At 37.7% G+C, this 13,899-nt stretch overlaps 2 protein-coding genes across 6 annotated transcripts; both read right to left on the bottom strand.

Annotated features, from left to right (window-relative positions):
- Window positions 1–757: 757 nt before the first annotated feature.
- On the bottom strand, window positions 758–4,861 carry LOC141400614 (protein argonaute-2-like). Of its 4 annotated transcripts, none has more exons than XM_073979902.1 (11): window positions 4,567–4,861; window positions 4,457–4,498; window positions 4,269–4,349; window positions 3,743–4,165; window positions 3,386–3,675; window positions 3,244–3,335; window positions 2,589–3,183; window positions 2,158–2,529; window positions 1,436–2,095; window positions 1,005–1,372; window positions 758–921 (listed from the first exon to the last, which is right to left on the bottom strand). In XM_073979902.1, the coding sequence occupies exons 2-11, from the start codon at window positions 4,470–4,472 to the stop codon at window positions 834–836; spliced, it is 2,985 nt and encodes a 994-aa protein (XP_073836003.1). In that variant the 5' UTR covers window positions 4,473–4,498; window positions 4,567–4,861; the 3' UTR covers window positions 758–833. The 4 variants fall into 4 exon arrangements, with proteins under 4 accessions (XP_073836003.1, XP_073836002.1, XP_073836004.1 ...); XM_073979901.1 differs by having other exon boundaries at window positions 4,457–4,511; window positions 4,567–4,848; XM_073979903.1 differs by having other exon boundaries at window positions 3,743–4,170; window positions 4,276–4,349; window positions 4,457–4,511; window positions 4,567–4,652.
- Window positions 4,862–11,948: 7,087 nt separating this feature from the next.
- On the bottom strand, window positions 11,949–12,745 carry LOC141400615 (uncharacterized). Of its 2 annotated transcripts, none has more exons than XM_073979905.1 (3): window positions 12,584–12,745; window positions 12,395–12,475; window positions 11,949–12,291 (listed from the first exon to the last, which is right to left on the bottom strand). In XM_073979905.1, exons 1-3 carry the CDS (start codon window positions 12,597–12,599, stop codon window positions 12,053–12,055), a joined length of 336 nt encoding a protein of 111 aa, XP_073836006.1. In that variant the 5' UTR covers window positions 12,600–12,745; the 3' UTR covers window positions 11,949–12,052. The 2 variants fall into 2 exon arrangements, with proteins under 2 accessions (XP_073836006.1, XP_073836007.1); XM_073979906.1 differs by having other exon boundaries at window positions 11,949–12,296; window positions 12,402–12,475; window positions 12,584–12,722.
- Window positions 12,746–13,899: the final 1,154 nt, after the last annotated feature.

The raw sequence follows: 13,899 nt of genomic DNA, 5'->3' as shown, positions 1-13,899 counted from the left end.
ATAACATATTCAAAATTTTACGATGCCACTACCTGGGTAATTGTGCCATTCCCGAGTCGTAATATTTATAGTATTTTTCCACAAAAATAAGATAAACATTGAGCAGCTGTCCATTAGCAGATGATAAAAAAAACAGCTGATCGAACTTGCTAAATGTTGCTGGGAAAAATTCTTTCAGCAACTTTTAGCAATTTCTCAGCAAACAACTGTCAAAATTGTTCTCTCACTTCGCTCTCTTTTACTGAACTTTTGTGTAAAAAGACAGCATTTAGTAACATTTCGTAATAATTATTATAAATTATCACGTAAAAAGACACACCTATTGTAAGTGCTGCTATTAATTATTTCGCCTCTTTTTGACAGTTTTTGCTAAAAACAAATATTTATACTAATAATTGGTTTGTCTTTTTGCGTACTGAACTTTACTGAACATTTTTTCTTCAGTAAAGTTTTGACAATTGTATAATTGAAATGTTGCTAAACATTACTGAAGAAACAATGTTCAGTAAAGTTCAGTACGTAAAAGGACAAACCTAATGTGAATGTTACTTTTACTTTTTTATAAAAGGGGACACCTTGGGCTAAGAACGTAACAACAACATTTGTGGAAACAACAAAAATCTTCATTGGTTTACATAATGACAAACAAATTGTTCATGGTGGTGCTATTATTGTTTTCCCAACTGTATATAGTCAATATTCAACTGAAATTTCCTTTGAAATTTGTTGCTCTCACCACAAATAAAACGGTTATGTATCAAAGGGATAAATATGCTTTATTCGTATTATTCATGAATGGGTATAAGATAACAATGAAGTGAATAATATCAATTTTAGATGAAATACATTGGATTACATTCCATAAGCTTTATAAGACTCTTCGCGTATTCTTGTTTTAAGTCCTTTCCAAAAGTTCTGGCCCTAAAATGAAGTAAGACGGATAACAATCAAATGTTAACCCTTCAATGTGCTCAATAATACATATGTATATATCAGTGTCTTACCCTTTCAAATAAACACGACCACGAAATGCTACTAAATGAGCCAAATATACAGGAGTCGGATATGAAACAACCCGATTACAACGTGGATATAAGTGGCACAAAGTGTACGTAAGTTGTTGCAAAAGATTTATATTGAAATTCGATTCGTCCATAATAACATTGTAGCGTGTGGGCTTAGCTGTTCCTTGTATCGATTGATGAGAAACCATGAAAAATTGAACTTCGTTCGGATGAGTAATGTGTTGGTCGACAACTGTGCCTGGATCAACATTGTTAAAATCACGATCATTCCGTTGTCTTGTCATAGGGAAAAACCTTGTGTGATGCCGCTTAACAACGATTACACAGGTCAGTTTCGGATTGCATTTCTGCTTAAACAATGGGAAAATCCGAGAGATTTTACTTATAGATTCCGCTAAATATATACTTACCAATTTTTCACAGGCTCTTTTAATAGCCATTAGTTCAACATCTGTAATAATGGGAAATTGGCCATCAGAGACGCCATCTCTATAGTATATAATCTGAGACGGATACTTTTTTATATATTGGAAATAGACCTGCAAGTGTCGGGTCGCAATCGATTCCATATCTTCGATATCTTCTCGAGTAGATGTTTGAAATCTGTATTGGATGTTGTAACATGCTCCGAACGGATCGTGTGAAGCTGTAACTCCAACAACACTTGGAATGTGACGTTGATCGGGAGAGGGATGAGTTACATCTGCACCCATATACATGACATTATTAATGGGAGTCATCAACTCTTTCATGTTGTTATCTCGGTCTAGCGATATTTTGTGATTGGTGCCATTAAGTTTTACGTTTACCTGCAAAATAATATTTGAGAAAATGGTTTGATCTCTTCCAGCTCGGGCAACGTTAGCCTCCAATATGCACTGCGTCAAGATTCCAACTTCTAAATCAGCGTTCTGCTTAATTTGCGTATGAGCATTCCTACCAAGGACTACAAAAACAAGGGCATATTTTTGATGTGCCAGTTCTCTAAGTGTGGCCTGAATATTCTTATATTTCTTAATTTCAGCATTATTTTCAAGATTCATATTTAACTCCTTGGAGGTATTCAAAACCTGTAAGATTTCAAAAGTTTCTCACTTCTTTCTTTTTTAAATTATGTGCTGCCAATACTTACTTTGTTCTTGAATTGGTCCAAATCCTTAAAACTCAGTCTGGATCGTTTGTTGTCTTCGTATATTATACCCCATTTATGGCCAGATCCGTCTTGTGGCTTAGAACAATCTAAGAATGTCTGTCCATCCATAAGCCAGGCACCGCGATTTGTCGTGACTGTTTGACCGTTCAAGTACTCCATAAATGGAGTTGGTAAGATTCGAATTGGTATTTTAATAAAACTTGAACCAATTTGAATGCCAAATGACTGGACTATTCTGCTGGTATTGTGTTCGAAATACTGCAACATATCCATGATCTTTTCCTTACGACAATTGGTAGATGTTGCAGCGAAACGAATCATCTTCTGTACTTGTTTCGATTCGTCTTTACGCTACACAAATATACGGCAGATAAAAACAAAGACTTATAATCAACATAATGTATACTCACATTCAAAGCTTGGCCTTCGGCAATGGAACACAATTCCATTGGTAGAGAAATTGAACGGACAGAACTTCCTACTTTCAAGCAATTCAAATTTGGATACTTTAGCTGATATCCCTTCGATGCGAAATATGCAGCAACAGTCATTTCTGCACCGTCGTCGTTTTTGAATTTTAATCTCGATGCAGGATCTCCTATGCCTAAAACTTTATATTTCTTGTCAAAACTTTCAAATGATTCTGGTGGCTTATACACAATATCAATTCCCCTTAGATAGCGTTCCACATCTCTATATTGATAATTTCCCAAAGGTTGGTCTAATGGGATTCTTTGATTGTACAAATAATCAAGAAGGGTACATTCTCGTGGAAATGATTTATGGGATATATCGACATTAAGGAATGGTTGTTCTCCTAAAATTACAGCCTGAAACAAACCAGTCCAAGCCTCATACCCGTCTTCCAAGTCAAATGGGTTACTGGGTTTACAAAAAAAGGAACGACCGACACGTATGCCACGTTCATGGTTAGTAGCAGACAATATTACTTCCAAAGCTTGTAAGGCTCTCATTGGCTTGTCGGAAACTTTATCATTATGATATCTGTAAAAAGAGGAAATATCACAGTAAACAACACTTCTTAATGTGTTTCCAACGACTCACGTTCGAAGAGAATTAAGGTCCACAACGCAATCATTTGTTTCCTTTATTTCAACTTTAAATTCTTTCATGCGATTTCCGACGGAATCTGGAACCTGTAAAACATTCCTGTACTTCCGGAATTCATATCTTTGAAATTACATACCTGAACTGTATATTTGATTGGACCTGGAAGACGGACTGGCGTGTAACAACTCTTTTTGCCATCATAAGCGGCGTCTATACCGCCGAAAGCTTCTCGTACACACTGTTCAAAAGCAGGACGCAAGAATTTTTTTGGACGGTCTGGTGTTATTGTAACGACATAGTGATATGCTTCATTGGGCATTTTATCCAAAGATAAACGCAAATAGTTCACTTCAACAGCCCCTGATCTGCCAACGGTACCTCGAACAATGCCAGCACAAGATGTAGGTTTTACTGGTAAAACGTTTTCTACAGGAAGTTATGTAATGATGGAGTTAACGCTTGTGAAATGGAGTTATATGGACATTTGATATACCTTCTGAGAGCGACAAGTTTTGGAATGAGTGTTGAAGTCTCTGTTGTCCACCTTGTTGTGAACCGGGCCCACGTTGCGATTGTCCACCTTGTTGTGGACCAGGCCCTCGTTGCTGCTGTCCCCATGCTCCTTGAGCTGCACCCTGCTGCCCACCTTGTTGTGGACCAGGCCGACGTTGGTGTTGTCCACCTTGTTGTGGACCAGGCCCACGTTGCTGTTGCCCACCTTGTTGTGGACCAGGCCCTCGTTGCTGCTGTCCCCATGCTCCTTGAGCTGCACCCTGCTGCCCACCTTGTTGTTGACCTTGCTGCAGGCCACCTTGTTTCCCGCCCCATGCACCCTGCCCAGGTTGTTGTGGGCCAGAAGCAGCCTGCCCTCTTTGTTGTTGTCCCTGTTCTGCTTGCTGTTGCTGGCCACTTTGGCCTGTGTAAAGAAATCAAGTGCAAATATGTTTTGAATAATTCAATGACCAATTTTTTTTATGCAATAACGAACTAAGCTAAAACACTTGCTACCGTAATCGTACCTGTTTGGGATGTATCTCGAGACGTCTGTGGGACATTTTGTTGTTGCGGCTTCCCAACCCCCTCACCTTGCTGCTTAAACTCTACGAACAACAACAATTTGACACAAAAGTTGGGAAAATTTCATCATGCAAAACGAATTCAATCAGACATCGTACAAAAAGGCAAAAAAAAACATCAAAATACTTACTATTCTTTTTTCCCATTGCTGCTGTAAACTTGTTTATAAAAACTCAAAAAAAAATCTAATTTTAGAGAAAATTGATTGATTGAAAATTGATGGTGTGTCTTTTTACTTACTAAATGTTGCTGAAACAATTTTTTCAGCAACTTTTCCTTTATACAATTGTCAAAATTTGAAACATTTGTAATAATTATTACAAATTATCGAGTACGCAGACAGGCATTATAATTCTTCTTGTTTTCTCAAACGATGTGTACTCGTACTTCTTTATCGATGAACTAGTCGATTCTTTGCGTTTGCTTTAGTGGTAAGTTTGATGTATGTACATACATATATATCTTTTGAAACGAATTCGGGGACTCACACACTTTTTAATGAAATAAGGCGTAGTTTCACCTAGAGTTTAGGGGTAGGCAAGTCGACTTTCGGTTAATCGATTAATCGACTTTTTGCAGTCAAAAATCTAAAGTGGGGTTCAGACGATCAGTTTTGACAGACAGCTTTGCTCAAATAATCGGTTGCTTGCCAGTGTGGTCGTTCATTTTTGTCAGTCATCAGGCAACCACAAAATTTTTTGTGGATGTTGGACAGTCAGCTGTTGGTTGTTTGTTTGTTTGTTTGACCGTGTGAACGAAACAACGTCAGTCAAGGTATAAATTAGCAGAGTAAATATCAAATAAAAGTTAAAAAAGTCGTGTGTTTTTATTAATTTGATTGATTATTATTGCAAATAAGAGATAAAAATAGCAGACAAAAATCTGTTCCTTCATTTTAATATCGGCCAAGCAAAAAATTGCAAACAAAACGACAAACATGGACAACGAAAATGAATTTTTAAATTAATTTTTAAATTTGCTAAGAAATGCAAAGATGCCTCTGGGACATAACCAGTCCAGAGTATTGTTACGGAATTAGATTTGACTAATCTCCGTGTAGACGTTGTTTTTTTTCCCAGTACGATTTGTACCAAATAAAACAGGGTTCGTTTTAGATTACGTTTCTACAATGCTTTATTTACTTTATTACACTTATTCGTAACCGACTTTAATTACTAAGCACGCAGCTTGTCTCTAGTTAGCACGCAGCTATTCTTTTACCGATCTGTTCAGTTCAACGCTCAAAACACAACTACTCCTCCATTGCCATTTCCCCGGTAATTTATATCCCAAAGTCTCCCTGTTCGAGAAATATCTAGAGCATATGGCAACACCTCGAATCTGTGCAGCGAACACACAGACACACATTCGCACTAAGCGAACAACCATACTCACATACATACATGGGGAAATACAATTGGACGACAAGCACAGTAATGACGTAACAACAACAAACAAGTGCAAAGAAATAAAGAGGTGACAAACTAAACAATAATTACATGACTATGGCAAAGCAAACAAAAGAACAATAACAAAAGGTAATGTAACGACTAGAATGATGAAGAGAGTTCTACATGGTAGTTGTTGTTGCTTAAATAAAGTAACTGCGTAATAAAAACTTTACGTTACAATTCAAATTTTTAAATTAACGGAAATTAAACTAAATTAACTTAAACCTATCAGTTACATTCGTAACATTGCCTCCCGCTTAAGCCTGTTCGTCCCGAATAGGCACAGTTCCCTCTCGGTGGTATGGGCATTGGTAACACTGCCTCCCGCTTAAGCCTGTTCCTCTTGACTAGACGCAATTCTCGTTCCGTAGTGGTGGCAACCGATTTAGATGTACCCTTTACTGCGTCAGCTTTGGTCTTTTGCTCTTCTGGACGACGTTGCCTTCTCTCCAGGAATCGTGACGTTATACCTTCTTTCTTTGTGGTCACCTTCCTAAGTGCCACCTGGTCTTCATCAGACTTGTCCTTCCTTGCTGTACGGCCGCTTTTCGATGGACGTTTCCTCGACGTACATCTTCGCTTTTTCCTCCTCGTTGCGAGATTTTTCCGCTTTCGTACTGGCCATTTCGGCGGCTTCCACCTTCAGCGTACGGACATTTACAGCGATTTCGTCAGATTCTGCGCTAGGGCGACACATGCTTTCCTTCTCTTTGTAGCCCACATTAATCGGTATTTCCACATTGGACCAAGTCATCACACGGTGCTTTATGTCCAGGTTTATATCGAAGGCAATCATGAAGTCTACACCAAGTATAACTTCGTCCACAATATCGGCCACTATAAAATCGAAATTTACCGATTTTCTACCCATGCTCAGCCTTTGGTAGGCCTTTCCATGCACCGTTGTAGTCTCGCCTGTGGCCGTCCGCAATTTGACTCCATTTAATGGCAATACCTTCCCTTTTACCAAATCCGGTCTAATAATGGACTTTGTTGCACCTGTGTCCAATGTCAAGGTACGCAATACACCATTGATAAAGCCTTTTACCGTTAAGTTGTGATTCTTCTGCTGGACTATGGCTATAGAAATTGTGGGACCATCGTTTTCATCCTCTGCCACCGGCGCCTCGTGATTAGCAGAACTTGCTGTATCTGATTCACCTGATGTCTCTCTTTGCAGATTCTTGGCCACCGGTTGGTCGTTGCTTTTTGAAGGCGGTGAGGTGGATCTGGGCCTTGCTTGTCTCACTCTGCATTCTCGGGCCAAGTGTCCAGTTTTCCGACAGTTATAACAAGTCTTTTTCGTTCTAGGAGCCCCTCGTTTCACATGCATTAGTGCATCTTTCAGCAGGTCGACAACGGTCTGGGAATTGTTGTCCTCAACTTCCAGCCTCCGCACGTTGTAAGCTTTAGGTTTCACCAGCATCTTCGCGGTTTCTTGGCCCAGGGCAAATGACACGGTTTCTGCAAATGTTCCTATCGGTGCCGCATACGTCGCAAATTTTATCTCTGGATCACGAATACCACTTGCAAATGTCTCAATCTTTATGCGGTCCACCAACGGATGTGTCTCTCCTGGATATGCCAGCTGCGCCAATCGCTCTATATCAGCCGCAAAGTCTTGTAAGGTCTCATTTGGCTTCTGGACTCTTCCCCTCAGTTCCATTCGGTAGATCTCTTGCTTGTGTTCACTACCGTACCTACGTTCAAGAGCAGCCATTATATCTCCATAGTTATTCCTAGAAGCGGCGGGAATACTCTGCAATACGTCAGCAGCATCACCCTTCAATGCCATCAGGAGTGATACCGCTTTGTCGTTTTCGTCCCAAGAATCTCTAGCAGCCATTGTCTCGAACTGTAATTTGAACACATTGAAAGAGGTAGAGCCGTCGAACACTGTAGGCTTAATTTTTAACGCGTTATGGATAGCTCTCACTGGGCCGCCTTTGATTTCCAGTTCCGACATTTTCTTCTCAAGGTTCACAAATTTCTCATCATGGGCCAGAACTTTCTCGTCAACAGACAAAATCTTTTTATCCAACTCTTTCAATCACCATCGTGATGTTCTCGAGTTTCTCGTTAATTTTTCTAGAATTCTCTTCCAACTCCTCTTTTAAGTTTCTTGAATTTTCTTCAAACATCCTAGAATTCTCTGCTTTCATTTCGTCCATTTTAGCATCTAATTTCTCCATCATTTTGGAATTTTCTTCGCTCTTTCTGGACATCTCTTCCAACATCTTACAGTTGTCAGATTTCATTTCCGCCATAAGTCTGGAAGTTTCTTCATTTTTCTTATTCATTTCCAGCATCATCATAGCCAGCATTGATTTCAAATCGTCACCCCTGGCAGCTACCGACGAAACTTCCTCAACGCTGGATTCGCCCTTTGCCGATAACTCGACTTCCTCCTTCTCGAACTCATATTCATCGATGTTCATTCCACGGCGCTCGAACTCTTCCAACAAGCGTTTTTGTAGTTCGGCCTTGTTGCCAGTAGAACACAACTCCAACTTAATTAGCTCCTTCTTCAAGTCTTCCACTCGTAGATCCTTAAACTTCATTGTAGGATGATCGTAATCTCACTGCTGACACCAATTGTTACGGAATTAGATTTGACTAATCTCCGTGTAGACGTTGTTTTATTTCCCAGTACGATTTGTACCAAATAAAACAGGGTTCGTTTTAGATTACGTTTCTACAATGCTTTATTTACTTTATTACACTTATTCGTAACCGACTTTAATTACTAAGCACGCAGCTTGTCTCTAGTTAGCACGCAGCTATTCTTTTACCGATCTGTTCAGTTCAACGCTCAAAACACAACTACTCCTCCATTGCCATTTCCCCGGTAATTTATATCCCAAAGTCTCCCTGTTCGAGAAATATCTAGAGCATATGGCAACACCTCGAATCTGTGCAGCGAACACACAGACACACATTCGCACTAAGCGAACAACCATACTCACATACATACATGGGGAAATACAATTGGACGACAAGCACAGTAATGACGTAACAACAACAAACAAGTGCAAAGAAATAAATAGCCCGTTTAGACTATACCCTTATACTTTGATTAAGTGCATTATCTCGATTTAAGTGCTTAATCCATCCAAAACCACCCTGATTTACCATACAAAATTAAATCAACTCAAAACTTGGATTTGTTTTAAATCAAATGTTAAATCGAAATATTTTGATATACAACACTGCTTTTTGCTCCTAAAAATGCAACTATTGCAGTCTGTACCAATATTGGCAACTATGTTCATGTGTCGTTTATTTACTAGGGTTATGACTTTTTGACCTTTTTTCTCAAAAATGATTTCCTGTAGCGAGAGTGAATGAACTTTTGCCTATTAATGCCAAAAATAACAACGTTCATTCCATTTTATTATTAAAAAAGGTCACGCACAAACCACTTTCAAAAATTTTTTTTTTGGAAAATCCTATGAAATGAAAAAAATGTTGCACCAAATTTTTTCCTGTTGAACGAATAAATAAATGTCATTTTGCCTATTAATGACTTAAATAATTTTTATTCCATTTAAATATTGAAAAGGTCCCGCACAAACCACATTCAATTTATGTGATACATGGAATAATATATAATATGTATATGATATAAAATTATATGTATGTAATAATATGACGACAAAATTTATGAGAAAAAAAGCTTATGTCATTCTGGATATGTCGTGTGGCTTTAACGATTGTTTTGAGTTATTTATGTGCTTAAAGTGACTCCAAAATTTTTCTTTAAAAGCTTTTTGTGCATGAGCTTTTTTTATCGAATCACTTTGTAATTAAAATTTTATCTAATCTTATGCAAAAGCTCATCAAAATATGACACAGGGATATGAGGTTGTAAAAAAGTCATAACCCTATTATTTACATTTTTCAAATAACTGTAAATACAAACACACCAAAACAAACAGGAGCAGAAAAATAGAAAGAATATTAAATAAAAATAAAATGGATGTAGCTTTAATTTAATATAAATCGTAAATAACATATTTAATAGCAATTTGTCAGATTATTTTGTGTAGTATTCCATTCCATTTTAATTTGCAAGCAATTCTTTTTGCAAATTCGCGTATGTATACGTAAACAAAAATCAGCTGACTGGCATCTTATATCATTTTAGACTAGTCTAAACAACTAGGATTTGAAAGTTGGATTTAGAAATCGAGTCGATTTAAAATGACTAGTCTAAACGGGCTAAAAGAGGTGACAAACTAAACAATAATTACATGACTATGGCAAAGCAAACAAAAGAACAATAACAAAAGGTAATGTAACGACTAGAATGATGAAGAGAGTTCTACATGGTAGTTGTTGTTGCTTAAATAAAGTAACTGCGTAATAAAAACTTTACGTTACAATTCAAATTTTTAAATTAACGGAAATTAAACTAAATTAACTTAAACCTATCAGTTACATTCGTAACAGTATATTGCTTAGTTTACATTTGGCGTCGTTTCGTGATTTCGAAGGCGTTTCGTGATTTCGCGCGGAATCAAGCAAAATTTTTCATGATTTCGCATACAAAAATGAAATCATCTCATTTCGTGATTTCAGCGAAATCAACATCGAAATCACAGTACACATGATATACAACCCTGTTTTTGCCTAAAAAAGTACCAAAAGTTGCAACACTTTTCACGTATCACAATAAACAAGGTAGATGGCAATTGCTGCAACAAAAAATTTTAGTGTCAAAATTTGTAAACAATGTGAAAAAAATATTAAATTACTTTGTTACAATGCTATTTTTCATTGTGTTCCCGTACTTTTTTAATGGTAATGTTAGAAAAAGAGCGAATTGTCAAAAATTGCTTCCCAATACAAATTTCTTAAAAAATACGGGAACGAAAAAATGACGGAAATTGCAAAAAAAAGAAAAAGAGCGAAACTTTCCCATTATTTTGCCGTTCTTAAGGCCTGCATACATAAGCTGCTCTGCCTGATTGCCTTGCTTTCCTGCTTCATTTTTGACATAATAAAAATAAAAGAATAAAGCTGTAAACAGATACAACGTTTGGGTAAAGTTTTGTGTCGTTTTGGCCGTTTTTACACTGTTGGGCATGATGCCGAAAAATTCAAATTCATTTGAAATATATGCCGACAAACAGATAAACGCTGGACTTTGGTGTCGTCGTCGCCTGTTGTTGTTGTTTTTTTCTCGACGCCCAACGCAAAACTTTAATCAAACGTTGTATCTGTTTCCAGCTTAAAGAAGGCCGAGGAAGTTTCGAACTGGGTTGCCCTTTTCTTTTTTATTATTTTATCAGAAGTAAGCAAGGTAAGTAGGCAAGCAGCTTATGTACGCAGGCCTTTAGGTCGAATTCCCCATTACAGTAATTTCATAAAATTACTTTTGTATGGAACTCGATCTATGAACGCCAAAATAATGGGAAAGTTTCGTATGCAACTCTTATGTTACACGCTAAAACTTTCATACGAAACTTTCCCATTATTTTGGCGTTCTTAGGTCGAGTTCCCCATTACAGTAATTTCATAAAATTACTTTTGTATGGAACTCGATCTATGAACGCCAAAATAATGGGAAAGTTTCGTATGAAAGTTTTAGCGTGTAACATAAGAGCAAGTTTTAGCGTGTAACACAAGAGAAAGGAACGAGATTGCCCAACTCTAGTTTCACCAGAGTGTAATTTAGAGTTGGGCAATTGAACGACCTAGTTCACTGTCCTAGTTCAAAAATGTATGAGTAACATCAAACAAACCATGGTACAAATACACAGGTAGCCGCATCAGCAATTGTTGGTAACATAAGGTGTCAAAATTTGACATCAATTCAATGCAGTTGACACATTGTGTTACCATCAGCTGGCATGATAATGCTACCTGTATTATTGTACCATGATACAAAGTCCCAATTTACATTAGGCGAGTTTACTTGCGGCAATTGTCAGTTTGTAGGTGAGAGAGGGTGCTGAGAGGCAAAGGGTTACCATATGGCTCACCTCTCTCTCCTACAAAATGACAATTGCCGCAAGTAAACTCGCCCAATGTAAATTGGGGCAAACTAACGTGAAATAATTGGTCTGTTCCTTTACTTCTGAAAATGGTAAAACCGGCAAAAGTAGTAAAAGTTGAAAACTTCTCCCATATGAATTGTATTGTGTTTGAAGTAAAGAAACGCTTTTCGAGTAAAAAGTTGTAAAACTTGAAGATTCTTGAACGTAAAGGAACAGGGCAAATAAGTATACGCATTTTGTTCAAAGAAACGACCGGTGTCGTTTTGGCCGTTTTTACACTTGTTGTGGACCAGGCCCACGTTGCTGTTGCCCACCTTGTTGTGGACCAGGCCCTCGTTGCTGCTGTCCCCATGCTCCTTGAGCTGCACCCTGCTGCCCACCTTGTTGTTGACCTTGCTGCAGGCCACCTTGTTTCCCGCCCCATGCACCCTGCCCAGGTTGTTGTGGGCCAGAAGCAGCCTGCCCTCTTTGTTGTTGTCCCTGTTCTGCTTGCTGTTGCTGGCCACTTTGGCCTGTGTAAAGAAATCAAGTGCAAATATGTTTTGAATAATTCAATGACCAATTTTTTTTATGCAATAACGAACTAAGCTAAAACACTTGCTACCGTAATCGTACCTGTTTGGGATGTATCTCGAGACGTCTGTGGGACATTTTGTTGTTGCGGCTTCCCAACCCCCTCACCTTGCTGCTTAAACTCTACGAACAACAACAATTTGACACAAAAGTTGGGAAAATTTCATCATGCAAAACGAATTCAATCAGACATCGTACAAAAAGGCAAAAAAAAAACATCAAAATACTTACTATTCTTTTTTCCCATTGCTGCTGTAAACTTGTTTATAAAAACTCAAAAAAAATCTAATTTTAGAGAAAATTGATTGATTGAAAATTGAAATTCTTCTTGTTTTCTCAAACGATGTGTACTCGTACTTCTTTATCGATGAACTAGTCGATTCTTTGCGTTTGCTTTAGTGGTAAGTTTGATGTATGTACATACATATATATCTTTTGAAACGAATTCGGGGACTCACACACTTTTTAATGAAATAAGGCGCAGTTTCACCTAGAGTTTAGGGGTAGGCAAGTCGACTTTCGGTTAATCGATTAATCGACTTTTTGCAGTCAAAAATCTAAAGTGGGGTTCAGACGATCAGTTTTGACAGACAGCTTTGCTCAAATAATCGGTTGCTTGCCAGTGTGGTCGTTCATTTTTGTCAGTCATCAGGCAACCACAAAATTTTTTGTGGATGTTGGACAGTCAGCTGTTGGTTGTTTGTTTGTTTGTTTGACCGTGTGAACGAAACAACGTCAGTCAAGGAATAAATTAGCAGAGTAAATATCAAATAAAAGTTAAAAAAGTCGTGTGTTTTTATTAATTTGATTGATTATTATTGCAAATAAGAGATAAAAATAGCAGACAAAAATCTGTTCCTTCATTTTAATATCGGCCAAGCAAAAAATTGCAAACAAAACGACAAACATGGACAACGAAAATGAATTTTTAAATTAATTTTTAAATTTGCTAAGAAATGCAAAGATGCCTCTGGGACATAACCAGTCCAGAGTATTGTTACGGAATTAGATTTGACTAATCTCCGTGTAGACGTTGTTTTATTTCCCAGTACGATTTGTACCAAATAAAACAGGGTTCGTTTTAGATTACGTTTCTACAATGCTTTATTTACTTTATTACACTTATTCGTAACCGACTTTAATTACTAAGCACGCAGCTTGTCTCTAGTTAGCACGCAGCTATTCTTTTACCGATCTGTTCAGTTCAACGCTCAAAACACAACTACTCCTCCATTGCCATTTCCCCGGTAATTTATATCCCAAAGTCTCCCTGTTCGAGAAATATCTAGAGCATATGGCAACACCTCGAATCTGTGCAGCGAACACACAGACACACATTCGCACTAAGCGAACAACCATACTCACATACATACATGGGGAAATACAATTGGACGACAAGCACAGTAATGACGTAACAACAACAAACAAGTGCAAAGAAATAAAGAGGTGACAAACTAAACAATAATTACATGACTATGGCAAAGCAAACAAAAGAACAATAACAAAAGGTAATGTAACGACTAGAATGATGAAGAGAGTTCTACATG

Source organism: Musca autumnalis, unplaced genomic scaffold, assembly GCF_047663935.1.
Source record: "Musca autumnalis isolate F117 unplaced genomic scaffold, ASM4766393v1 scaffold_4, whole genome shotgun sequence".
NCBI lineage: Eukaryota > Metazoa > Arthropoda > Insecta > Diptera > Muscidae > Musca > Musca autumnalis.
Note: the sequence above shows the minus strand (reverse complement) of the source record. Positions and strands in the feature narration are given on the sequence as shown.